The sequence below is a fragment of the Spermophilus citellus genome (assembly GCF_964194105.1).
Source record: "Spermophilus citellus genome assembly, chromosome: 19".
Lineage (NCBI taxonomy): Eukaryota > Metazoa > Chordata > Mammalia > Rodentia > Sciuridae > Spermophilus > Spermophilus citellus.
The window spans coordinates 20,828,856-20,854,833 of NC_138201.1; the positions used below are offsets into that span (position 1 = coordinate 20,828,856).

The 25,978-nt window shown below is 56.0% G+C and overlaps 2 protein-coding genes across 2 annotated transcripts in view; one reads left to right on the top strand and one right to left on the bottom strand.

Annotated features, from left to right (window-relative positions):
• Positions 1-446: 446 nt before the first annotated feature.
• On the top strand, positions 447-24,080 carry ACAD9 (acyl-CoA dehydrogenase family member 9). The gene is made up of 18 exons (XM_081276098.1): positions 447-665; positions 4,791-4,884; positions 7,150-7,251; positions 9,347-9,453; positions 10,500-10,600; positions 11,310-11,388; positions 12,156-12,330; positions 14,896-14,969; positions 16,483-16,558; positions 17,463-17,533; positions 18,077-18,196; positions 19,250-19,378; positions 20,569-20,648; positions 21,226-21,352; positions 21,546-21,623; positions 22,195-22,323; positions 22,894-22,966; positions 23,605-24,080. The coding sequence occupies exons 1-18, from the start codon at positions 513-515 to the stop codon at positions 23,703-23,705; spliced, it is 1,869 nt and encodes a 622-aa protein (XP_081132224.1). The 5' UTR covers positions 447-512; the 3' UTR covers positions 23,706-24,080.
• Positions 22,330-25,978, bottom strand: part of CFAP92 (cilia and flagella associated protein 92 (putative)) — a gene marked incomplete at its 5' end in the record, with an annotated part of 44,515 nt that continues 40,866 nt past the window's right edge. Inside the window, one exon of the mRNA XM_081276079.1 lies at positions 22,330-22,627. Coding sequence (XP_081132205.1) covers positions 22,464-22,627 — 164 coding nt within the window. The 3' untranslated portion in view covers positions 22,330-22,463. The remainder of the gene's footprint in view (positions 22,628-25,978) is intronic.

The following is a 25,978-nucleotide window of genomic DNA, read 5'->3' on the forward strand; positions in this document are numbered from 1 at the left end:
CACCATAAGCTGCGCGGGGCGCTGTGGGGACGCTGGGCCTGTCACCTGGTCACCTACCATAAACAGAAACGTGTACACACGTGGAACCTACGTGCAAGCCCCAGGCAAAACCAACATTTCCACAGCTGAGCTCCCTCCAGACCCATCTAGGCCTTGAATTTTCCCTGCTTCCTTGCTCTTTTTTTCCTTATCCCCAGGCCTGTTCCTGGAGGTGACAGGAGAGAGGCAGGTGGCCCGCGGCTCTCGTCCCCAGGCACCGGGGAGCCTCCAGGGCGTGCATTTGACTGAAGGGAACCTCCTGGCGCCCCGCCCCCGGCGTGGCCCCGCCCCTCTTTCCACGCAGGGCGTGGCCAGCAAGCGTTTGGCTCTTAGCGGGGGGCGTGGCCACGCAAGCGCAGGGGCGCAGGCGCGCCGACGCGGGCCCGTGGCGTCATCAGGCGGCGCGGGCTCGTGGCGTCATCAGGCGGCGCGGAGCTGGAGGTGACAGAACTCCCCGAGCGGACGCGGGCGGCATGAGCGGCTGCGCGCTCTTCCTGCGCCGGGCGGCGACGGCGGCGCGAGCCTGCCGGGCTCTGGTGGCCCTCAGCTCGAGCCGGCGCCCGCTGAGTACCAGTCCGCCGAGCCGGGCCTTCGCCAAGGAGCTCTTCCTGGGCAAAATCGAGAAGGTAAGGGAGCCCGGGCGGCCTCTGCGCGCTTGGCGGCTGGCTCCGGCGGCGTCCCGCACCTGCCCGACGGGCACCCCCGGGGGACGGCGCCCAGACTCCAGGTCCCCGAGGCCCGGGGGGCCCGCGCAGGGGGGAGGGCAGGGCCTTGCAGAACCTTCTGCCGGGGCCTGTGCGGAGCCGCGTCTGGGCTCCCGGGCTCCATTCCGCGGCTCAGTCCCGGCGCTCCCCGGGGCCCTGGGCTTCGCCCATCAGGTGCCTGTCCCACGCCGTCCCTGTCCGAGATCCCAGAGCCACAGCTGGGTCAGGGAGCCCTGGGTTTTTTTTTTTCTTCTTTCCACCTTTTTCTGCGGCTTTAAAGTCAAGTCCTTTGACCGCCCCCCCCCCCAAAATTGGAGCGGGCAGTGTGCATGAGCCCCCGGGAGACGGGAAATGCAGAGTCCCCCGCTCTCTGCGACACTGAAGGGACACGGCTGAGCCCCCGGCTGTGATCCCACTGGGTGAGCGAGCACGAGGGTCACGAGGTGCAAGCCAGCCTCAGCAGCTGGGCGAGACCCTGTTGCTAAATAAAACACTCAAAAAAGGACTGGGGATGGGGACTCAGGGGTCAGGGCCCCCCCCCCAACCCCGGGCTCAGTCCGCACGACCCAAAAGGGGGAAAAAAAAAAAGAAAGAAAAAGTGGTGACTTCAAGGCGAATTACTTTTGCTCCCTTGGACTGATGACTTCACTTCTCTGTCCCTTGGCACTTTACAAAGTAGGCGTGGCCACAGGGGACACCCCCTACTTCTTTGGGCTTAGTCAGAATGTGATCTGATCCTGTGCCCCGCAAAAATGTTATTCCCTGGCTTTAGATCGTTCTGCCCCAGGTTGTCAGGACAAACCCTTAGGTAGATGGCATTACAGAGGCAGAAGGTAGGACTGGGACCAGGAGTGACCCGTCCTGCTAGGGCAGAGCTAGCAGCTTTAAAATGTGGGAAACCATCTTCCCCCAAACCTGGGTGTGTAGGTGCTTTGTCCCTGGGGCTATCTGACTCCCAGTTGTGCAATGAAGAAAATCTGGAATCTCTTAGTCCTCTTTGAGTCACTAAGCCACTGGCACCTTGTCCCCACCCCCACTTCATATCCGTGGTGCTTCTCAGAGAAGAGCAGACAGATTGGAGGACACACTGACACAGAACAGTAGCCAGAGGAGAACTTTGACCCCTGCAGGTCACCCACCCGCCCGTCATGTGTGCCCACTACTCCTGACAATGGCCGCTTCAGTCATTGGACACCAGCCTTCTCATCCACTCAAGGGCATTTATTTCCTTTCTCTTCCATGTCAATTATTTTCTCTATTGAACTATTCAAGCTTTGTCCCTGACATCAAAGTCAGCAGTAACCTCCATGATGTCACATCTAAGGATCTATTCTCAGTCCTCCTCCTCCTCCTAAGCCCACCCACCAGTGGCCCCTGACACAGTTCAGTGCTCTGTCCCCTTGGCTGCACTCCATCCATCTACCTTCTGGAAACCACTCTCTCCCAGTGTCCTGTGCTGGTTTCTTCTTGGCTCCTTCACCTCTAGACGATCGCCCGTGGTTCCCACCAGCCTGATTGCAGTTGGAATTTTCTAAGGTGCAGCATAAGAACACCTCTTTGAATCTATAATTACCCTCTTGATGGCCTAGTTTAGTGTCCTGGCTTTAAATGCCATCTATGTCCTCATGACTCAAACTTGCTTCTCCGGCCTGTATTTCTTTCCTCGATTCTAGACTTTTTTTGTCTACCTTTCTGCTCAGAAGCTCCATTTCGGGGCTGTAATGGGTATCTGTAATTAGCATATCTGCTGGGGTTTATTTATTTAGGTTTTGCCATCAGGAATTGAACTTACTCGGTGCTTACTCACTGAGCCCCATCCCCAGCCCCTTTTTATATTTTATTTAGAAATAGGGTCTCCCTGAGTTGCTTAGGGCCTCACTAAGTTGCTGAGGCTGGCCTCCACTTTGCGATCCTCCTGCCTCAGCCTCCTGAGCTGCTGGGATGACATGCATGCGCCACCACATTGGGCTGTATCTGGAAGTTTGTTCCTGGACCCCATCCAGTCCTGCACCTCCCACTAGCCTAATTTTTCCACAGCTAATGGAAAGGCTTTGCCAGTCTCCTGGCATCACCTTTGATTCCTCTTATTCTCAGAGTTCACGAGTTTTCTGTACCTTCGGGTCCTCTTTAAACCCGACCAGTGTTAGGTACCTTCCCTTCATCGACCCTGAATCAGGTTGCCACCATCTGTGCAGCATTCTGGGTCTTGAGCAGGTCTGTGGCACCACTTAAAACTTCAGAGTAAGGACAGACCTTCCAGACCCTCAATCCAGGGATTAGCACACTGCCCTCAGTATCCCGCTGTCCTTGGGGGGACCACTGGGATAAATGGGAGGTCACCTGCCATGAGCAGCCTTGGCTTCTGTCTTAGGTGGCTGACGGGCAGGGCTTGCTGCTCTCTAAACTTGCAAACTCCCTCTGGGATGTGCCCCATTCCCTTCTGGTCTGATGATGTCAGTGTTTGCTCTTTCCCACCCCGGGATCTCCCTCCTGCAGCAGTGATCCTTTGCTGGTGGCTTTCAGGTGCCAGCCTGCCTTTTGTCCTCATCCCGAATCGATACCCCCTCAGGACACACAAGGCCCAGACGACCAGGGAGGCCGTGAACACAAATGTGACCAGGGCAGTTTTGGCCTCTGTGTCCTTGTAGAAAGGGACAGCTTTGTGCTGAGGCTGCCCAGTGAGAGTCACCTGTGTGTTTCCTCTCTAGACCCTTGGATGACAGTGTCATGAGGGGAGATCAGGGGTTCCCACCACTCAGCTGTCACTTTGGTTAGGGCCAAAACCCTGCAGTCCTGGGGCCAGAGAGGAGCAGACAGATTGGAGGACACACTGAATCAGTCACAAGACTGATTCGAGGCGCAGGGTGCAGGGAGGTGGAGGACTCGTCTGAAGTACTTCCTGGGTCACCTGGTGACCCAGGAGGTGACCTGAGTCCCAAGAGGAAAGGCAGAGCTCCTGGCCCTGACTTATGGTTCCTCTTATTCTCATCATTCACGTGTTTTCTGTCCCTTCTGGTGATCCATCCGTGCTAGGCCGCTGTATGTCCAAAGCCACATCCTCATGTCATGGGAGCAGCCGAAGCGGGGACGGGAACCCAGAAGGCCCGTGGTGCAGGCCACTGCCAGATGAATTCAAAAGCCAGCTGGGCGTCTTGGCATCATTGGCCATTCACGGTGACAAATCAGAGCCTGGAAGCTAAGTCACTCTGTGGACCACAGCTGTGGACAGGAGCAGAGCCAGTATCAGACACTGAGATTGAGTTCCTGCATCTTGCAGCACACATGACCTGTTTTGAACGTCCCAGGTGCTTTTGCAATGATCAGGATCATGTGGGATTAAAGTGAAATTGGCTCAGAGAGAGGCCTTGGAGTGGCCCAGTCCCCACATCTAAGGAGCAGCCACGCCCAGGCTGAGTTCAGGTTGATGTGTTGCACAACCAGGCCTCGCCCCGTGACTGCACCCTGCACACCCTCGGCATAGGGAGCCTTGATCAGTCGCAAGAGGAATAGTGGGATCCTCCTCTCTGGCACAGTAAGCTCAGGGAGTCACTGGCAATGACAGGAGGGACAGCAGCTCTGGGGAGTCAGGCCTGGCAACCGCGGTGTGTTCTCCAGTAGTAGCCTTTTGTTGAGGGGAGGGGTGCCAGAGATTGAACCCAGGGCCCTCGACCACTGAGCCCCATCCCCAGCCCTATTTTGCATTTTATTTAGAGACAGGGTCTCATTGAGTTGCTTAGCACCTTGCTTTTGCTGAGGCTGGCCTCCAACTTGTGATCCTCCTGCCTCAGCCTCCCAAGCTGCTGGAATTCCTGGTGGCACACACCTGGAATCCCTGTAGCTCGGGAGGCTGAGGCAGGAGGATCACGACTTCAAAGCCAGCCTTAGCAATTTAGTGAGGCCCTGAGCAACTCAGTGAGACCCTGTCTCTAAATAAAACACAAAATAGGGCTGAGGATGGGGCTCAGGGGCTAAGTGCCCCTATGTTCAATTGCCAATACCACATAATAATAATAATAATAATGCTTAGTAAATGTTTGTCATTTTTAGAAAGGAGTCTTCCCATTTCCAGAAGTTAGCCAAGATGAACTTAACGAAATCAATCAGTTTGTGGGACCCGTGGAAAAATTCTTCAATGAAGAAGGTAGGTGTGGTTTCCTCCTCATTTCTCATTTTCCTTGTAAGAGTGATTGCATCAATATTTTTTCAAATATATATCTTACTTGTTCATTGCTTTTATTTTATTTATGTGTGGTGCTGAGAATCTAACCAGTGCCCCACGCATGCTAGGCAAGTGCTCTACCACTGAGCCACGGCCCCATCCCACATCGATATTTATATCAGGAGCAGTATCAGTATAAAAGAGGCCCTCTTGAGTGTCATTAATTCATAATACTTTGCTTTAGGGACCATACAAATTGCTGCTTTATTAAAAGCTACCAAGATTCAGGCTGAGTGCTGCACACCTATAATCCCGTGGCTCAAGAGGCTGAGGCAGGAGGATCCCAAGTTGGAGGCCAGCCTCAGCAACTTAGAGAGGCCACAGTGAGATCCTGTCTCAAAATGAAATGTATCAAAAAGGGCTGGGGATGTGGCTCAGTGGTTAAGTGCCCCTGGATTCAATCCCTGGTACCAAAAAAACAATAAAAATATAAAAAAAGTTTTTAATGTGGATAAAGTGCAAGTTTTTTCTTTGCTAGTTTGCGCTTTTTGGATCGTCTATGGGAAAACTGCCAGGTCCATAACAATTTTCATCTGTCTTTTCTTTTCAAGTTCCGGAGTTAGATAACTCTTACGTTTAGATCTGTGATGTGACCCAGGTTAATGTGGTCGGTGGTATGGGGTAGAAGTTTGAGGATGACTTTTTGGGGGTTTTCAAACAATTGGACAATATCCAACTGTTCAGCTGTGTTTGCTATAAAGATTATTCTTTTCCCATTGAATTAACCAAACACCTCCATCAAAACTAGATGGATCATTTAGGTGTGGGTCTGTTTTGAATCCCACATTGTCTCCTGTTCCCACAAACATCCCCTTAACCTATTTACTGGGCCTTCTAATAAGCTCAGAACTGGGCAGTGCTGGCCCTTCAGCTTGGCTGTCTTCTGAAGTCATGTGGACTCCAGGCCCTTTGGACTCCCAGGGAGTTTTAGAATCAGCTTTCTGTTCTCAGCAGGCCTGCGGCATTGACTGGGGTTTCAGAAAGTTCATGAATCAGCGTGATGAGGAACTGAGAGTACAGCATCTTGGCCTATCTCCCCACTTATTTAGGTCATTTTATTTTCTCTTAGTGTTTTATGTGTGGGGTTTTTAGTGTGTAAGCCTTGAATAATTTGTGCCAAAAATTCTGGATGGGGGGCTGGGGCTGTGGCTCAGTGGTAGAGCACTTGCGTAGCATGCATGAGGCACTGGGTTCGATTCTCAGCACCAGATAAAAATAAAGTTCATTGACAACTAAAAAATTTAAAAAGGGTTTCTTGATGGGCCAAGTATTGTGGCACACGCCTGTCATTATAGTGGCTCAGGAGGCTGAGGCAGGACAAAGCCAGCCTCAGCAATAGCGAGGCCCTAAGCAGCTCAGTGAGACCTTGTCTCTAAGTTAAATGCAAAATAGGCTGGGGACGGGGCTCAGGGTTTGAGTGGCCCTGAGGTTGGTCCCCAGTAACCCCCCGACACACACACACACACACACAAAAGCATTACTGTAACACACAGGAAGGACACACTTTCTAATCCTGTGCTAGAGACTGTTCCCCTTTGCCCTTGTGGGTGTGCGTGTTGATGGGGGTGGATGAATCGCTGCTGATCAGACTGGAGGCTGAGGCAGGAGGATTGCTAATTGGAGGCCAACCTCAGCTTACCCTAAGCAATTCAGCGAGACCCTGTCTCTAAATAAAATATAAAAGGGGCTGGGGGTGGGGCTCAGCCTGCAGACTGTGGTGACACCGTGGGGGCTTTTGGACAGTGAGGTGAAGGGAGCCCCGTCACTGCCTGGATGGGGGGATTGGCCTAGTGTTGCAGCCATACACCAGGAGTTGTGTGCCTCCCCATCTCCTGGACAGTCGAGTCAAGCATGTGCAGGCATCTGCATCTCATAAGCATGCAGTTGACCGCCATCTCACATGGCTAAGGCACCAGGCGACCAGTGACCAGGTCAGCAGACAGCCACCTAGCCCTGCTGGCTTTAAACCACAATTCTACAAACTACATCAAATCAAGTCAGTGATTCGATGTGACCATCACTAGACAGTTTTGAGAATTTTCGAGAATCCTTCTAGAAGTTTCGAGCAGTTTTGAGAAACTGCTGGCACTGGGGTCGGATGCTCTGCCAAAAACATTCTGGGTCCCTTTCTCTGCATGAAGATGGCTTGCTCATATTTTGTTTCATCAAGACGTTTTCTTTTCTCAGTGGATTCTCAGAAAATTGACCGGGAGGGGAAAATCCCGGACGACACCCTGGAAAAGTTGAAAAGCCTGGGCCTCTTTGGAATGCAGGTCCCAGAAGAATATGGTAAGTGGAGGAGTTGCCCCGGTTGGTGTGGCTCGTCATGGTCACTCTGCATTTCCCTGAGAGGCTGCTGTTCTGAAGGTACACCACCTAGACCAAATGGTGGCCCTGGTCCTTTGCCCTGCCTGTCCCCGGGCCTTGCTGGGGCGGCCTCCACCGGCCATCATAGAGGCTCTGCAGGTGTGAGCGAAACAGGGCTCGGTGGTGCTTTAAGGGTCAGGCACATTTCCAGGCTGCAGCGGGTCCTGTAGAGACGCACTGTTGAGTGTGTTTCACGAGTTACACTTTCCACAGCCATCCACCGAAGACTCTCTTTCTGTTCTCTCCCCTGCCTGGCCTCTAGGGAGATCTTACTTCCTGCAGCAGAGGACAGGGGCTGTCAAATCTGTACCGTAATTTCCTGCTGGTCCCTAACCTAGAGCCGGTGCATGCTAAGACCAAGGAGAAAGTTGAGGCCAGATCAGCATTCATCGGTGTGACTTGATTTTATTTATTTATTTATTTTTACCTGGTGCTAAGGATCCACTCCAGTGCCTCACACCTGCTAGGCAAGTGCCCTCCCACTGAGCCCCAGCCCCAGCCTTTTTTATATTTTATTTAGACACAGGGTCTCACTGAATTGCTTAGGGTAAGCTGAGGTTGGCCTCCAATTAGCAATCCTCCTGCCTCAGCCTCCAGAGTCACTGGGATTACAGGTGTGCACACCCCACCCAACTCATCTTGAGCTTCTTCCGTGCCTCCCTGGAGGCCATGGGAGAGTTTAGAGAAGCCCCGGTACTAGAAACTGGACCCTTCTACTGACTGAGCCTGGATCTCCCCCCTTAGTCTAGGCCCGCCCTGTGTGGCTCCTTCCTGCTTCTGAGTCCCTGTGCCACCAACAGCCACCCCACCCCCAGCCCTCTGCTGTACACAGGGATTGCGGACTCTACCCTATGATTTTACCCATACTCTAGTCGGAAAGCTTCGGATTTTCCCCACCAAATAAAACTGAAAGGAGTTAAGACAAAGTCTTTTTTTCTTTTTTTTCATACCAGGGATTGAACTCAGGGGCACTGAAGCCCTGAGCCCTGTCCCCAGCCCTATTTTGCATTTTATTTAGAGACAGGGTCTCCCTGAGTTGCTCAACGCCTCGCTTTGGCTGAGTCTGGCTTTGAACTCGTGATCCTCCTGCCTCAGCCTCCCAAGTCCCTAGGATGACAGGCCTGCACCACTGCACCCGGCAAGACAAAGTCTTGCACATTTGTAATCTCAGCAACTAGGGAGGCTGAGGCAGGAGGATCGCAAGTTGGAGGCCAGCCTCAGCAACTTAGTGAGGTCCTGAGCAACTCAGCGAGACCCTGTCTCTAAATAAAATATTTAAAAAAGGCTGGGGATGAGGCTCAGGGGTTAAAAGCCCCTGAGTTCAATTCCTGGTACAAAATATATATATATATATGTGTGTCAGCTGAGTGTCATGGCACATGCCTAATCCCACCTACTTGTGAGGCTGAGACAGGAGGATCCAAAGTTGGAGGGGGACTGGGGTTGTGGCTCAGTGGCAGAGCGCTTGCCTAGCATGTGTGAGGCACTGGGTTCGATTCTGAGCACTGTGTATCAATAAGTAAAGAATAAAGGTCCATTGACAACTAAAAAAATATTAAAAAAAAAAGAAGTAAAAAGTTTTTTTTTTTTTTTAAAAAGTGGGGTGTAGCTCATAGGGAAGACACTTGCCCAATGTGTATGAAGCCCTAGGTTTTATTATGATTTTTTTTTTTTTTTTTTTTTTTTGTGGGGAACTGGGGATTGAACCTGGCACACTTGACCCCTGAGCCCCGTCCCCAGCCCTTTTTCTATTTTATTTAGAGACAGGGTCTCGCTGAGTTGCTTAGGGCCTCACTGAGTTGCTGAGGCTGGCCTCCAACTTGCGATCCTCCTGCCTCAGCCTCCTGGGCCTCTGGAATTGCAGACATGTGCCCCCACACCTGGTGTGGTTTTATTTTTTTTAATGGTGATCCAGTTTGACTTACATAATTCAAAAGAAATAAAAGGCAGTAAAACCTTTTGCCTTAATGGGAGGAGGTGGGCTGAACTGTGACTGACACTGTTCCCTCCCTCCTAGGTGGCCTGGGCCTCTCCAACACCATGTACGCTCGTCTAGGGGAGATCATCAGCCTAGACGGCTCTATCACCGTGACCTTGGCAGCTCACCAAGCCATCGGCCTCAAGGTCAGATGCTGGGGTTTCTCCCTGGGGCTCTCTGAAGGGGACAGGGGGCAGGATCAGGTCTCAGTGTAGACATCAGGAAAGAGACGCAGGCCCAGCTCCCCTCCCCAGAGAGCAGGGCACCCTGGGGACACTGGCTGTGCATGGTCCCAGCCCTCCCACGTCTTCACCTCCCATTATCCAGAGCACCTGCTAGGAGGGGGCAGCCCCCACTTGGAGATCACAAAGTGGGGACTCAGAGGAGGACAGTCCAGGCCCTGGGCACCCTGCCGTGCAGAGGAAGGGTCAGGATGAAGATCCCAGAGTCTAAGCCCAAAGCACTGCCCTGGGGCAGGTGCAGGAGGGGCCTCTTGGCAGCCGGCCCCCACCTGCGGCCGTCAGCTCTGGGCACCTGCTGTCCTCTCTGGCAGGACGTCAGCATCGTCCTCACGAGGGACATCAGGCCTCACTCTCAGCTCTTCACAGCCAAGACAAGCCTGTGGATGGCGATTGTCAGGAATACAAATGATAGAATGTTAGCAAAGATGTGGGGGAAAGGTTCACCCCACAGTGTTGGGAGTGCCAGTGGAAAGCAGTCTGGAGACTTAGGGACCAGCCTGGGTGCCCCTCAACAGATAAATGGAGAAAGAAACGGGGATCCATATACACAGTGGAATATTACGCAGCCTTAAAGAAGAACGAAATGACGGCATTTGCCGGTAAATGGATGGAGCTGGAGACGATCATGCTGAGTGAAATAAGCCAGTCCCAAAAACCAAAGGCTGAGTGTCCTCTCTGATATGGGGACGCTGACCCACAATAGTGGGGGACAGCAGTTCACTGGATGAGACTTAGGGGAGTAGAGGGAAGGGAGGGGAGGGACTGGGAGAGACAGGGGAATGAATGGACGTCCCTTTCCCATGTTCACAGAGGAACCCACGACCAGGGACACCCCACAGCAGGTCCAGCCACAGGAGTGGGACGTCACACCCCGTGTAGGTGGGACATGTCCCAGAATGCACGCTGCTGTCTTGTAGCCAAAAGGAACAAATAAAAACTGTTTCTTTCAGGGGATCATCTTGGTTGGCACCGAAGAACAGAAGGCCAAGTACCTGCCCAGACTGGCGTCTGGGGAGCACATCGCCGCCTTCTGCCTCACCGAGCCAGCCAGGTCCGCCCTCCCCTGAGCCGACTCCCACAGACACGGGCCATGTCCAGGGCTCCCGGGGACAGAGGGCAGTTGTCTGCAGTGGCTGACCTCATTCCGTCCCCACCTGGGGCCTCGCAGAGACTTGCATCTGCTCTCTGGCCACTTCTCTTACCTCTGCCTAATTTCTCATTCCCAACGAGACCCATCAGCCTCTGTCACCCAGTGTTGAGACTGACAGTCCCCTTGGCCCTCGGGCCTCCAAGCACCTTTCAGGACACGCGGCGTGCGCGGTGGGTCTCCATCTTCAGATTAGGAGTTGGAGGCTCCGTGGGGGATGTCACACAGCCAGACAGGGACAGGGCTGGGTAGGACTCAAGTTGAGGTCTTGTGACTGGGCCATGCCTAATGCTGCCTCCCTTCACGGGGGATCCTGCAACGGTCATCCAGAGACAGGATCTTGCTGAGTTGCTCAGGGCCTCGCTGAGTGGCTGAGGCTGGCCTCCACCTTGCGATCCTCCTGCCTCAGCCTCCCGAGCCGCTGGGACGACAGGTGTGCACCACCACACGCAGCTTTAAAGCTGACCCTGTGTGTGGTCTGACCCTGTGTTTAGAGGCTGTGTTGCCTCCTGTGGACTTGACTCCTAAGACCCTCCATTTCCAGGCTCTTGGCCAACTCTGGTGTATTCCCAGGGTTCTTCTCCCCACGTCTCACCCACGTCTCTCTTTGCAGCGGGAGTGACGCTGCCTCCATCCAGACCAGGGCCACGTTAAGTGAAGACAAGAAACACTACGTACTCAATGGCTCCAAGGTACAGCCTCACCACCCCGCCCTGTCAGGTCTCGGTGGCCGCCTTCACTGTCACCGCTGGGCCTCTTCCTGTGCCAAGGTCTGTGACCCTCTGGTGACTACCCAGCAGGTGCAGTGCTCAGTCCTCAAGTGGCCTGCACGGGTCCTCTGTCCCTCTGGTGACAGAGCCAGGCCTGGCCACAGTGTCCCTGATGCTGGACTTCCAGCTGCGCTCGGAGCCAGAAGTCTTAGTTGCATAGAATTTCATGCATCCGTAGGTCTGGGACGGTGTCCGTCCTTGACTGAGCACAGGCCATCAGGTACCCATTCACAGCTGGCTGGGTCTCTTCCATCAAGATGGCCTCTTGACTGCGTCTGTCACAGTTCAAACACGGACCCCTAAGAGACAGAGAGCTGGGGTACTGTTATCGCTTTCTTACTATCTAGTCGCCCTTCAGATTTCCCAAATTAGTTCATGCCTCTTGAATCAAGATCGAAGTAAAACACATGCCTGTCATCCCAGCAGCTCAGGAGGCTGAGGCAGGAGGATCACAAGGTGGAGGCTGAGGCAGGAGGATCACAAGGTGGAGGCCAGCCTCAGCAACTCCGCGAGACCCTGTCTCTAAATAAAATATAAAAAAGGCTGGGGACAGGGCTCAGGGGTCAAGCACCCCTGGGTTTAATCCCTGGTGCCAAAAAAAAGATGAAAATAAGTTCCTCAGTTGGGGCCTCACAGGTGGTGGTTGAGCCGAGAGGAGTCTCTGAGGACCCCTTGCTCTCTGTCCTCAGGTCTGGATCACCAACGGGGGACTGGCCAACATCTTCACTGTGTTTGCCAAGACCGAGGTGGTCGATTCCGATGGCTCAGTAAAAGACAAGATGACAGCTTTCATAGTGGAAAGGGACTTTGGTGGCATCACTAATGGGAAACCGGAGGATAAATTAGGCATTCGGGGCTCCAACAGTAAGTCGTGTGGGTGTCTGTGTGTGTATGAATGTGACAATGTGTGTCTGGCCCTCTGGTCTGTCCAAGTATCCAGGTAAAATAAGATTTAAATCCTTATGGAGCCAGGCACGGAAGCACACACCTGTAATTCTAGTGAGTCGAGAGGCTGAGGCAGGAGGATCACAACTTTGAGGCCAGCCTCCACATTTAACTCTCAGCAACTTAGCAAGATTCTGTTTCAAAATAAAAAGGACTTTGGGTGCAGCTTGGTCATGAAGTACTCCCTGGGGTCAGTTCCCAGTCACAAATAAATAGTTTGGGCATGAAGTCAACATTGTTGGTATCAGGCCATTGAAGACTTCCCTGGTGGTAGGTGAGCTCCCGGAAATTACTCATTGATTCTGCAGTCACTGGCTGGGCACTGCTCTGTGTGTTAAGCTTTGGTGGCTTCCAGGGGGATAAGGCCATCAGAGGAACAGAAATTCCAAAGGCCGACAGCCAGTGTCCTGGGTAAGCCAGGTGGGATGGTGCACACCTGTCGTCCCAGAGGCTCAGGAGGCTGAGGCAGGAGGATCGCAAGGTGGAGGCCAGCCTCAGCAACAGTGAGGCCCTGAGCAGCTCAGGGAGACCCTGTCTCTAAATAAAATACAAAATGGGGCTGGGGACAGGGCTCAGGGGTCGAGTGCTCCTGGGTTCAATCTCTGGTACCAAAAGGAAAAAAAAGTGTCGCAGGTAAAATCCTAGGACAGGCCACCCCCTCGTTCGTGGCTGGAGCCTGTGTCCTCCCTCTCGCATCCTCTCCTGCCCTCCCAAGCCTACCTGTTGTCCCTGCTGAGCGCCGTTCACTAGAGGCAGGGGACCTTTGTTGGCCTGCACCCATCCACCCATCCTGGGGTCCTCCTGCCCCCTCTAGTTGAGGTCTCAGTGTGCCTCCTGGAGGGGACCGAATGCTCCCACGGCCACTCCTGGGCCCTCCTCTGTGGGGACCCTGCCTTCCAGGTGGCAGAATCCTGCACAGCATCTCCCTGCCTGGGGCCCAGGGAGCCTGAGCTCCACCAGAGCCCTTCGCACAGTCGCTGTGGGGCTGGGGACAGGTGGTGCAGAACCGGGCGGTGGAGGAAGGGGCTGCTCTCGGCCTCAGCTCGTCTGGACCTTGGCTTTGGGCTCAGGAAGTCGGAGGGCGCAGTTTTGTTCTCCCCTGTAGAAGCTGGAGAGAGATGAAGGGCCTCTGAGGCTCACCAGGGGAGTTTGACCACAGAGCCCTGTCCCCAGCCCTTTTTAAAAATATTTAGAGACAGGGCCTCGCTAAGTTGCTGAGGCTGGCTCCACCTTGCGATCCTCCTGCCTCAGCCTCCCGAGCTGCTGGAATGACAGGCGTGGGCCACCGCGCCCAACCTGAGTCCTGCTTTTATGTATGTAATGGATGATGCAGCAACTTAAATAATAATAATAGAAGGGAGATCCGTCAAGTAGAGCAAATTATGTCACCCACATGTCCAGCTGTGGCACAGGGAGTCCCAGTGTGAAGTATAATTATAAAGCACCAGTTAAGAATTTTTTTTAAAGATCTTTATTAGTTATCGATGGACCTTTATTTGTTTCTATGCGGTGTTGAGAATCGACCCCAGTGCCTTACCTCACACCCTGGGCAAGTGCTCTGCCCCTGAGCCACCGCCCAGTCCCCTCCGCCACATTCTCTCTAAAGACAGCCTGGCAGGGAGCCAATATCCTACCCACAGGGACCAGCAGTTTCTAGTCTCATCTCCCTGACCAACACCCGAGCTCCACCAAGACAGGAGCTCTGCCCCGTCCTGTCCCTGCACGTGCTGAACGGCACAGGGACACCGCTCAGGGGACACCTGAATCTGAAACAAGTTAGAGAGCTTATTGCCCGGCCAGGGACACTTCTGCCACGTGCAGCGGCCTGTCACAGAAGCGCGCCAGGCTGTCTGTGGTCCAGTATTTAAGGAAGGAAACCACATCCTATGGAGTCTGTGAATTGCATGCGATTCTGTATTTTATTTAGAGACAGGGTCTCACCGAGTAGCTTAGGGCCTTGCTGAGTTGCTGAGGCTGGCCTCCAACTTGGGATCCTCCTGCCTCAGCCTCCTGATCCACTGGGATTGTTATCCACGATCCAGGGTTTAAGGACTCAGAAAAGCAGTGAACAGACTAAGTTGGACCCCACATCCTGGGTCCAAGTACGTTTGCAGATGGATGAAGCACAGAAAAACAAGAATTTTTTTAAAATGCGTATCTCTTAGTTTTAGGTGGACACAATGTCTTCATTTGACATTTATGTGGTGCTGAGGATCGAAACCCAGTGCCCCCTGCATGTAGGCAAGCGCTCTGCCACTGAGCCACAACTCCAGCCTCAAATTTTTAATAATTCTTAAAAACAAAGATGGAGTCACTATGGCTCTACTTACTATTTTACTAATCCATATTTCTTGATCTATAATCAATAACTTATCAATTGTGTTGATTGATCCAGACCAGAACAGAATGAGTGCAGCACATGCCTGGGGCCTGGGGGACAGTGGTTTGTATTTGTCCACTAAAGTCTTATATTTCATATTTCAGCTTGTGAAGTCCATTTTGAAAACACCAAGGTCCCTATTGAAAATGTCCTTGGAGAAGTTGGAGGTGGCTTTAAGGTGAGTAGCTGGTTGAGCCCCATGTGGTGGTCCCACTTTCTGTCCTGTCCCTGGCAGACCAGACTATGCTTGACCTGTGGCTGGGTGTGACTCTCTGTCAGCAGCATGAATCCACCTGGGCACGGTGGCGCACACCTGTCATCCCAGCAGGTCTGGAGGCTGAGGCAGGAGGATCGCAAGGTGGAGGCCAGCCTCAGCCACTTGGTGAGGCCCTGAGCAACTCAGCGAGACCCTGTCTCTAAATAAAATATGAAAGGGCTGGGGACGGGGCTCAGGGGTCAAGTGACCCTGGGTTCAATCCCTGGGACAAAAAAAAAAAAATGGGTGACCAGTCAAACCCAAATAAAGGAGTCTTTGCTTAGCCCTGGACTTCCTTCCTCACAGGGCCTCCCTCATCCTGAGAAAGGGAAGGGACTCCTGTCCCCACTGGGCTCCAGAGAAGCGAACACACAGCCCTCAATCTGGAGTCCCAGCCCCCGACTGTTCGGATTTCTTCTTTTATTAAGAATCAGTTCCCATGACCTCAAATCGGCCACCGTAAGACACACACGTCTGTTGTCTTCAGCGTACTCACGACACTGTGCAGCCGTCCCTTCTGACTGCAGGACACCAGGGCAATGTCACCAGAGTGATGCCATGTCTCGGGCCTCACCTTTTCCCTGTGCTCTGGGAACTACCTCTTGAGTGTGCGCTTCAGGGCATCTGTCAGTTTGGAGGGTTTCCTGGAAGTGGAATCACACAGTAGCGGGTGTTTTTTGAAGGGGTCCCAGGGATTGAACCCAGGGGCCCTCGACCCCTGAGGCCCATCCCAACTCTATATTTTATTTAGAGACAGGGTCTCGCTGAGTTGCTTAGGGGCGTGTTAAGTTGCTGAGGCTGGCCTCCACCTTGCAATCCTCCTGCCTCAGCCTCCTGAGCTGCTGGTGTGCCCCCGCCCCGGCCTCCTCCTATGTTTACAGCTACGCTCTTCAGTCCGTTTTTCAATAGCCCCTCCCTGTCACTTGGCTGCTGCTTCTATTGATATAACCTTTTGACCACCTAAGAGGGAAGAGCCCTCCCAGCAGCTGCTCACTGTCACCTGGCCTTTGGTCACACTGAGACCTCTGGATTCACTGGAGTGTGCCATTCTGTCTCATGTTCAGGCTGAGGGCAGCAAGCACACTAGTAACCCATAAAAATGTCAGAAGTCTCTTTTCCTCTGCGTATTAAAGCAGTCATTTTTCACCAGTCACCATGGCAACTTTTGTTTTTAAATCATAGTGCTGGGGCCAGACACGGTGGCGCACGCCTGTCATCCCAGCTACTCAGGAGGCTGAGGCAGGAGGATCTCAAGGTGGAGGCCAGCCTCAGCAAAAATGAGGCCCTGAGCAACTCAGCGAGACCCTGTCTCTAAATAAAGTACAAAATTGGGCTGGGGACGGGGCTCAGGGCCCCCCCATAAAAAGAAGAACCCTCTTTGGGAAACAGGTGGGAGTGGTCAGTCCCCTCCTCCCTCACTGCCTGCTCCCCCCAGGTGGCCATGAACATCCTCAACAGCGGGCGCTTCAGCATGGGCAGCGCGGTGGCCGGCATGCTCAAGAAACTGATTGGTAGGTAAGTCAGGGCCGGGACCCGTGGTGGCACTGTGTGGCCCTGCTGTCCCCACTCTGGCCTAGGAGCCTCCGCATTCCCCGTGCCCCTCCTCTTCTGTCGGCCAGCGACCTGCCTGGGCCCGTGTGCCTGTCCCTACGTGGACACCTGGAGATCACCTGGCCCAGGCAGGCCTCCACCTCCCCCTGGAGCATCAGGGGACTCGAGACAGGGCCTCACTCAGTGCCTGAGGCTGGCCTCAAACCTGCCATCCTCCTGCCCCAGCCTCCTGAGTCACTAGGACACAGATGGGGGCCCTGAGTCCGGCTCAGTGAGAGCTTTCAGAGAACTGGCTTCGGCTGGGCACCCCCTGCCTACCCCCTGGTTACCTTATCACAGCCACTTGGGGGAATCAGTGTTGGGTGGGGCTTGGCCAGGCTCCCACATGAGCAGTACCAAGACTAAAACCCATGTCGGTCCCCTGTGCCCACTGCCTGCAGGCCCAGGAGAAGCAGTGTCCTGCCTCTGACCCAGACGCTGGAAGTGGGGCTCTGACTTTTGGGACATCGGGTGTCAGCCGATTTGATTCTTTTGTTATTTATTTTTTGGTGGGGGGCGCCAGGGATGGAACCCAGGGTCACTCAATCCCTGAGCCCCGTCCCCAGCCCCTTTTCTATTTTATTTAGAGACAGGGTCTCGCTGAGTTGCTCAGGGCCTCGCTAAGTGGCTGAGGCTGGCCTCCACCTTGCAATCCTCCTGCCTTAGCCTCCTGAGCGGCTGGGGTGACGGGCGTGGGCCAGGGCATCTGGCAGCCCACACTTCTCTGCTAGTTCCTGCTGGGTATTGGAAGGTGACAGCAGGGACCTTTGGGAATCATTTTTGGCTACTCAGGAATGCTGCTTCTTTTTCACATCCCTTCTCCAGAACTGACCGCTGAGTACGCCTGTACGCGGAAGCAGTTCAACAAGCGTCTTAGTGAATTTGGATTGATTCAGGTACCAGGGGCTGTGGTGTCACCTGGTGGGTGTAGAAAGTGTGTCCCGTTGCTGCTCCGTACTGCAGTGTTTTGTGGGTGATTTGGAGAGAAGACGGGGTGAGGCCTCATTGGACAGAAGTCCCATTGATGAGTGCGCCTGGGCGTGGCTCTCCTGGACAGCAGGGCCTCTGGCCTGGACAGCAGGGCCTCTGGCCTGGCCACCTTCTTTGTGGGTTTAACCAGGGATTGAACCCTTTTTCATCATGGAGCCCTGTCCCCAGCTATTTTTATATTTTATTTAGAGACACTGAGTTTCTTAGGGCCTCGCTAAGTTGCTCAGGCTGGCCTCCACCTTGTGATCCTCCTGCCTCAGCCTCCCAAACTACTGGGATGACAGGTGCGCGTCACTGCACCTAGCTCAGATGGCATCTTTTTTTTTTTTCTTTTTTCTTTTTGGTGGTGCTGAGGATGGAACCCAGGGCGTCACCCATGCTAGGCCAGCACCCTGCGCCCCAGCCCACCCTCAGATTGCTTCCTGATTGCGTCTTTCTGAACCTTCCAGGAGAAGTTCGCCCTGATGGCTCAGAAGGCTTACGTCATGGAAAGCATGGCCTACCTCACGGCGGGCATGCTCGACCAGCCCGAGCTGCCTGACTGCTCCGTGGAGGCAGCCATGGTGAAGGTAACCCTGTCACGGCCCAGAGCTGGCACGAGAGCAACCGAGGGCGGCCCCTTCCCTGCACCCCACAGTGTCGCCCCCACTTTGTGTCTCTCCGTAGTCTATAGGTCAGCTCGTCCTTGGTCCAGCCCTGATGCTGTGGCCCTGTGGGAAGCTCCTCAGGGGTAAGGAGGGCGGCCCTAGGGTGCGGCCAGAGCTGCAGCAAATAGTGTCCAGCCAGACGTTGGGGAGATGCTGCTTCCCGGGGTGCTGATCTCTCGCTGGCCCTTGGTGACCTGGAGCCACAGGAGCCAGCTCAGCCGTCATGACCTCACGTGAGGGTCCATAAAACAGCAGCCTGGCTCTCCTGAGAAGGGCGTCTTTTATTTTGAGCTCATGGGCTTCTTGGTGGTATCAGAATGTTTTTTCTGGAATGTTCGATAAGGTAGATCCCAGAGTTTCCCGATGCTTTTGTTTGGAGAGTGTCATTTTTAGCTATAATACACAAGATGGCGGGTGGCGGGCAGGCTGGGCGGATGGCCCAGCAGGTACAAGGCCGTGGTCTCTGGAATTAATTGAGCTGTTTTTTAGGGTTATAGGGGAGGTCCTGGGGATTGAACCCACTGAGCCCCATCCCCAGCCCCTTTTTCTATTTTATTTAGAGACAGGGTCTCGCTGAGTGGCTCAGGGCCTTCCTAAGTGGCAGAGGCTGGCCTTCACCTTGCGATCCTCCTGCCTCAGCCTCCTGAGCGCTGAGATTATAGGCGTGTGACCCAGCACCCGGCCCTGTGTGGTTCTTGAAAACCCAGGAGGCGACCAGGAGGGGAAGGGGTAGAGGAAGGCTGAAGAGGCATGGGAGGTCCTGGAGGGAGCTGGTCACTGTGTCCCAGGACTTGCCGAAGGCCTTGCCTATGGTCACCTGGCGACTTCTTCCTGCGGTCAGTCTCGTCCTCACGTCCCAGTTCTGCCAACAGAGCCCCCCAGCCGTCCCCAGCCACAGCTCCCCCAGGCCCACGTTCTCGTGAAAGGACTCGGCCCCAGGAGTCCCTGTGCTGATGTCACCCTGGTCTGTGGCAGGTGTTCAGCTCCGAGAGCGCCTGGCAGTGCGTCAGCGAGGCGCTCCAGATCCTGGGGGGCTCAGGGTACATGAAGGACTACCCCTACGAGCGCATGCTGCGCGACGCCCGCATCCTCCTCATCTTCGAGGTGAGACCCGTCCAGCCGTGTCCCTGGGAGCCCTGCTTGCACCCCCTCCCCCCTCGCTGCCTCCTTGGACCTGGGAAGTGCTCTCCAGGGCCCAGCCACAGCCACAGGGCCTTGGACAGGCCGTGTCCCCCCGTGGAACCTCCTAGCTCCGCGTGGCCCAGGGTAGAGGCTGGGGGAGGCCGAGCAGCCGGCTCAGGCCTGAGCTGAGGGTCCCTTGGGACCTCTTTGTGGGTCTTCACCAAGCTCCCTCCTGCACACGGTGTGGGACAACACTGTGGAGACCTGGGCTCCAGTCCCAGCTCTAGGGTCAGCTTAGTGACCACCAGACCGGGCCAGGGCCAGGGCCAGGCCAGAGACAACCTTGGTGCTCCCGGATGCCCGAGGAGGGTGCGTGGTCCCTGTGCAGTGGAAGATGCATCCTCCCGGGGAGCTGGGTCCTGTGAAGCAGGTGCCCTTGGCCCTTGGGGACAAGGTGGCCTTATGAGGGTTAGAGAGGGGCAGTTTGGGCCAAGAAACAGGGAAATAGAATGTGCCAGGCCCACCCAGGACCTTCAGGGCGAGCCCAGTGGTGGAGAGAGGGACAGAGAGCAAGGAGATCTTTCTAGAAGCACCAGCCACACCTCCCCCCGTGGCCTGGCTCAGATGGTGGCCTTGGGAAAGGGGTCAGGGATAGTGGGGACGTGATGACTGAGGTAAAAAAGGACACCCTTCTGATGACCAAGGTCTGGAGCCGTCGAGGGTGGCAGGTGGGAGGATCCAGGGACTCTCCCAGGGCCTGGGAGACCCCAGACCAGGGCTGTGCCCGCCAGGAGGGACCTGGGCACAAAGGTGGCACCCAGCCGTCAGCAGCCTCCCTGAGGAGTCTGGCCTCAGCCCAGAGCCAGCGGACTTGTGTCCCTTGTGTCCAGTTCTTGCTGTGCCCCCGGCACCCAGCAGAGCTGGGGTATTTTGGTCACGGAGTCTGGTGACCCCGCGAGACTGGCCAGGGGAGGCACTGGTCCCCTCGAGAGGTCATGCCAACTGTCTGCCATGGGCACCTCCCTGTGCACCTGACTCCTATCTCCTGCTCGGGGTGCCACCGAGGTGGAAGCCGCTGCTGCGGGCGGTAGGCGCTACCTGGCCTGCCAACCGCGGAGCCCTGCTGGGCCACCTCCTGGCTCAGCTGCTGACCTCCACCCCGCTGGCCACAGGGGACCAACGAGATTCTCCGGATGTTCATCGCCCTGACGGGCCTGCAGCACGCCGGCCGCATCCTGACTAAGAGGATCCAGTAGGTGACATTCCCACGGTGGCTTCTAGGGCCCTGGCTGGCCAGCAGAGAGCAGTGGGAAGGGATGCCGGGTCCTGGGACAGCCTTGCGGGGCCCAGGAAGCCAGGCCGCGGCTGGTCCTCCAGCCGGGGGACAGAGGCCTGCGCTAGGGTCACACAGCCCTCAGTCCCCAAGCACCATCAGCCTCCAACAGGCAGCCCCGTCACCACCCCGTGGTTGGCCAGCATTTCAGAAACTGAGGAGAGAGGCTGTCCTCAAGGCCAGCAAGCAGCCAGTTCCTCTGCTGTCACCTCTCCTGCCCCATCTTGCCCTGGTCCCTGTGAAGCCCAAGTCCAGGCTGCAGATGGCATTTGGCAGCCTCCTTCACTGGGGGACCTCCTTGGGGAAGATGGCCACAGGCACAGGCCCCATGAGGGGCCCAGCTGCCCTTTTGCAGGCCCAGAGTCGCCCTGGGCCCAGGAGCCCTGCATGTCTTGCTGGGATGGGCGACAGGGCCCTGGGGTGCGCGGGGGGCTGTGTTGGTGGCAGCAGGGGCCAGTGTTGGGGCCCAGGTCCTGAGACCTTGAACTCCCTGCAGTGAACTTAAACGGGGCAACGTGACCACCATCATGGAGACCGTTGGCCGGAGGATTCGGGACTCTCTGGGCCGAACCGTGGACCTGGGGCTGACGGGCAACCTTGGAGTGGTCCACCCCAGCCTCGAGGTGAGTAGGCCCAGCAAGTGGACCCGCATGGGGACGCCAAGCCTCAGGGTCCCATGCAGAGGGTGTGCTAGGGCTCTGGGTTCCTGCTGGTGCCCCGTGGGCCCTGGAGCGCTGGGCTGTGTGCTGTCACGTGGGACAGGACTGGGCCCAGTGGGGAATGGGCGCCCAGCCTTGCCCTGTCCCGTGGCCACAGGAGAGTGCCAACAAACTCGAGGAGAACGTGTACTACTTTGGCCGCACCGTGGAGAATCTGCTGCTTCGCTTTGGAAAGGTGAGCAGGCCCTGGCAGCCAGGGGCACAGCCAGCCAGGTGGCCAGCAGCCAGTGACACCTTGGTCACTCTGAACAGGGGCAGTCAGCTGGCTTCGCCTGCACCTGGGAACGCCTGCTGGGTGTGTTTTCTCAGGGCACCTTCTAGATGGAGACAGGCCCCCTGGAACGAGGGGAGGGGACAGCCTGTCTACCTGGCCTGAGTCCACGGGGTGACCCCACGTGCTCCAGGTGACCTGAGCACATCGAACCCTGGGACCTGGGCTGGCCTTACACCTGCCCAAGTGCAGACAGGACAAAGAGAAGGGAAAACCAGGCCGGGCAGGTGGCCATGCCTGTCAGTCATCCAGTGGCTCAGGAGGCTGAGGCAGGAGGATCACAAGGTGGAGGCTAGCCCCAGCCACTTAGCAAGGCCCTAAGCAAGTCAGCGAGACCCTGTCTCTAAATAAAATAGAAAAGGGGCTGGGGACGGGGCTCAGGGGTCAAGTGTCCCTGGGACCAAAAAAAAGGTGTGTCTGGGGGACAGGGCCAGGGGACCGAGTGTCTGGTCTCCACGCTGAGCCTCATCCGCAGACTGTCGTGGAGGAGCAGCTGGTGCTGAAGCGGGTGGCCAACGTCCTCATCAACCTGTACGGCATGGTGGCCGTGCTGTCCCGGGCCAGCCGCTCCATCCGCATCGGACTCCGAAACCACGACCATGAGGTGAGCCCGCCCTGGCCCCCCGCAGCGAGCCAGGCTGGACAGTCCAGCAGCTGGTCCCGCGGACAGACCACGCGCAGGTGGCAGCCGCAGGGAGACACAGGGCTGGGACTTGTGAGCCAGGCCTTTGGTCCTGCTGCACTTTAATGAAGCCGGTGGCCGAGGAAGCCCAGGTCACTGGAAGAGGCCGAGGTTCTGAGGCGCACCAGGGTGCCACTCGGGAGGCTGGGCAGGTTTGCCATACTGTGGCCACAGGACGGTCCTTGCCGCCCAGGAAACCGGCCACGCTCCGTCTTTGGTCCCCTACCTGAGAGAAGAAAGGGGCAAAGTGACTGGTCCACCTGTGTGCCACGTGCGCACTGGCCCAGGGCAGAGGCAGAATGGTCAGCAGGGTGGCCGTCCACCTCATGGGAGAGGGAGCGCACGTCTCAGAGGCTGAGGAGCCCGCGCTAGGGGACAGAGTGGCTAGGGGTCATTGAAGTCCTGAGCCAGGCCTGTGGGCCCAGCTGGGCCAAGGGCTGGGTCAACCCTCGGGCCCTGAACTGCCGTCCTCTCTGACCCCGGCCCCCACAGATCCTCTTGGCCAACATGTTCTGCACGGAGGCCTACGTCCAGAACCTCTTCAGCCTGTCGCAGCTGGACAAGAGTAAGTGGGGACAGGATGGATTCCAGGCCTGGTCTGTCCCCATGGCCTCCTGCCATCTAGAGACCAGCTGAGACGCACTCGCCCAGAGGAGGTCCCGAAGACATAGCTGCTGCCCTGGGTGCCTGGCCACCACCCTCCCCCTGGGCCACAGCGTGGAACGTGTCACTCAGGGTCTCCTCTGACCCTCACGGTCCTGTTGGCCACAGGCTCTGGATCGGCATCAGTGCCGAGCCCAGGTGTGTCGTCGATGGTGAGGACACTGGCCGGTGACATCTAGTGGTTCCTGGTGCTGGGGACTGGCCAGGCACGCCACAGGGCTGCCACATGTGACCGAAGGTGGATGAAACGGTTTCTCCTCCATTTGGTCATTTCCCGATCAGGATCCTCTCCCCACTCCTAGCCCCCTACAGTCTGGGCATTTGAAATAGGATAAGCCAAGTACGGTGGCCCACACCTGTCACCCCAGCAGCTCAGGAGGCTGAGGCAGGAGGATCAGAAGGTGGAGGCCAGCCTCAGCCAAAGCAAGGCCCCAAGCAACTCAGGGAGACCCTGACTCTCAATAAAATAGAAATAGAGCTGGGGTCGGGGCTCAGGGGTGAAGGGCAGAAGGGTCACCCTGTCCCTCTCTTCCCTCCCAGATGCTCCAGAGAACCTGGATGAGCAGATTAAGAAAGTGTCCAGGGAGATCCTTGAGAAGCGCACCTACATCTGCGCCCACCCTCTGGAGAGGACGTCCTGACGCTAGGACAGTGTCCCTGCCCCCGGGCGGGCCTCAGCTCACACCAGACACGACCCTCTTTTCAGAAGGTGGAGAACTGCAGGAAGTCACAGGTCCCACCCTCTGTGCCCGTGTGCACCCGCTGGTGTGGACTGCAGGTCCTGCAGGAGGCCACACCACAGGGAAGAGAATCGCTGTCACCAGTGTCGCCACTGTGCTGGTGTTTGGGGACATGCTGGTGACATGAAGCTCTCGGGCATCTGAGGCTCGGGCAGCCATTGCTACCAAGCCACAGGGTCAAGCAACAGCTGGGGAACAGCGCAGTTGTCACCTCCAAGTAGGAGGCACATGCTGGGGAGTGTTCAACAGAAAGGAATATAAAATGTCACAGTCGGTGTTCCCTCTGGCCTTGAGTCACCTCATTCTTCAGAGCCAGCCTTTAAGGGACACCAGCAACGTCCTGAGAGCCACCCTTTGGCAGTGTCTTCTGAGCCCTTTGTCCTCACAAAGGGCTTTAGAAGAGGGCCCCGAACACCAGAGGTCAGGGCCTGGCCCCTGACCTTAGGGCTCCACAAGTGTCCCTTCTCTTGGGGCCTTCTGGTGGCCGCAGCGGGACCTCATGCCCACGCAGGGCTTCTCAGTGTCTTTGCAAGGACCGGCCTCCCTTCCTGAAGAGGGTGAGGGGCGTCTGTAGGTGGCCTCAAGAGGCCTCTGCATTTCCCTCAGCTGCCGTCTGGTAGCACCTGCAAGCCACGCGGGGTCCCATGCTTCACCTGGTGGCCTTTAAGCTCCTGTCACCCCTGGGTGACTTGGGGCTCCAAGTCTCCCTATGCTGTGAGAGTGGGTGGTCCCCAAGAAGAGTGGAAAAGCAGAGAGCCCAGAGCTCCGTGGACCAAGCTGGGGCATTCTTCCGATTTGGGTGACTTAGTAAAGTCTTGTGACTTTGGTACCAGGGATTAAACTCAAGGTCACTTAACCCCTGAGCCCCATCCCCAGCCATTTTTATATTTTATTTAGAGACAGGGTCTCCCTGAGTTGCTCAGGCCTTGCTAAATTGCTGAGGCTGGCCTCCACCTTGCGATCCTCCTGCCTCAGCCTCCCAAAGCACTGGGATGACAGGCCTGCCCCACCACGCCCTGCTGAAACCTAAATTTCTTGTTCAGTTTTGTTTTCCCAGCTTGTATTTAGTGATGGCAAAGAGACCTTGGGCACAAAACGGAGAGTGCACAGTGCCAGAGACAGGAGGCTGCACAGAGTTCCTTTGAACAGGAGAAACTTGGAAAGGGCCGAAGACACCCCCCACTGCTGGGCCCTTTGGGCTGCTGTTGGTGGTGCCAGTTCTCTGCTCACCCCGTGGGGCTTCAGAGGCGTAGCCACAGTCCAGGTTCTGATGTTTCTTGAACTTGATGCAGCAGGGGAGAGGCCGCTCCAGCCTCCATTTCTCAGTCGCCTTTTTTACCTGGGAAGGCTGGCCCTGGAGCCACGCGGACAGGCCTCGTGTTCCCACACTGGCCGGCTCTCCTCTTCTCCAAACTCCGAAGGCCCAGGGCTTACCTGGGAGGGAAGGAGCCAAGTCCAGGCACCAGGAGATAGTGGCCTTCCTGCCAAGTCACTGGGACCTGCTCTTTCTGCTCAGAGCTCTTGTGATTCGGGCTTGTTGAGCTAGCTCCCCGGAGGAACTTTCTGGCCAACTTGTGGCTCGATAAACTCATCTCTCCCTCCTGAAACAAACTTCTGTCTCTGTAAACCAACAAATGTGGGTTCTGTGTTTCAGTGATGCCTTTCATTAATGGTGAGGCCACTCTTCCAAAACAGGGAGGCCAGGCACGGGGGGCGCAGGCCTGTCATCCCAGTGGCTCTGGAGGCTGAGGCAGGAGAATCCCAAGGTGGAGGCCAGCCTCAGCAAAAGTGAGGCCCTGAACAACTCAGCGAGACCCTGTCTCTAAATAAAACACAAAGTAGGGCTGGGGATGGGGCTCCGTGGTGGAGGGCCTCTGAGTTCAATCCCTGGCACACACACCCCCCAAAAAAATCCAGAAACGAGATGAAGGACTTGGGGAGACTGGTGGGGCGAGTCCCCTGCTCTTTCCGTCTCTTCCCCACAGAGGGAGGTCCAGCAGCATCTGGGAGCTGGGAGGACACTGGAAAGCAGGGGGGCTTTACCTCACGTCACATTTGGCGTCACACCTGGGGCTGGAATCCACACCTGAGTTCCAGCCCTTGGGACAGCCCGAGACCCTTGTGTACCAGGAGGCCTAGCCTGGGAACTCTAGGTGGACACCTGGAACCAAACA

Coding starts and splice junctions, on each gene's coding strand:
- ACAD9 (XM_081276098.1), top strand. CDS start 513: ATGAGCGGCTGCGCGCTCTTCCTGCGCCGGGCGGCGACGGCGGCGCGA. Junction 4,885..7,149: donor AAAATTCTTCAATGAAGAAG/GTAGGTGTGGTT, acceptor TTCTTTTCTCAG/TGGATTCTCAGAAAATTGAC. Junction 14,970..16,482: donor AAGTTGGAGGTGGCTTTAAG/GTGAGTAGCTGG, acceptor TGCTCCCCCCAG/GTGGCCATGAACATCCTCAA.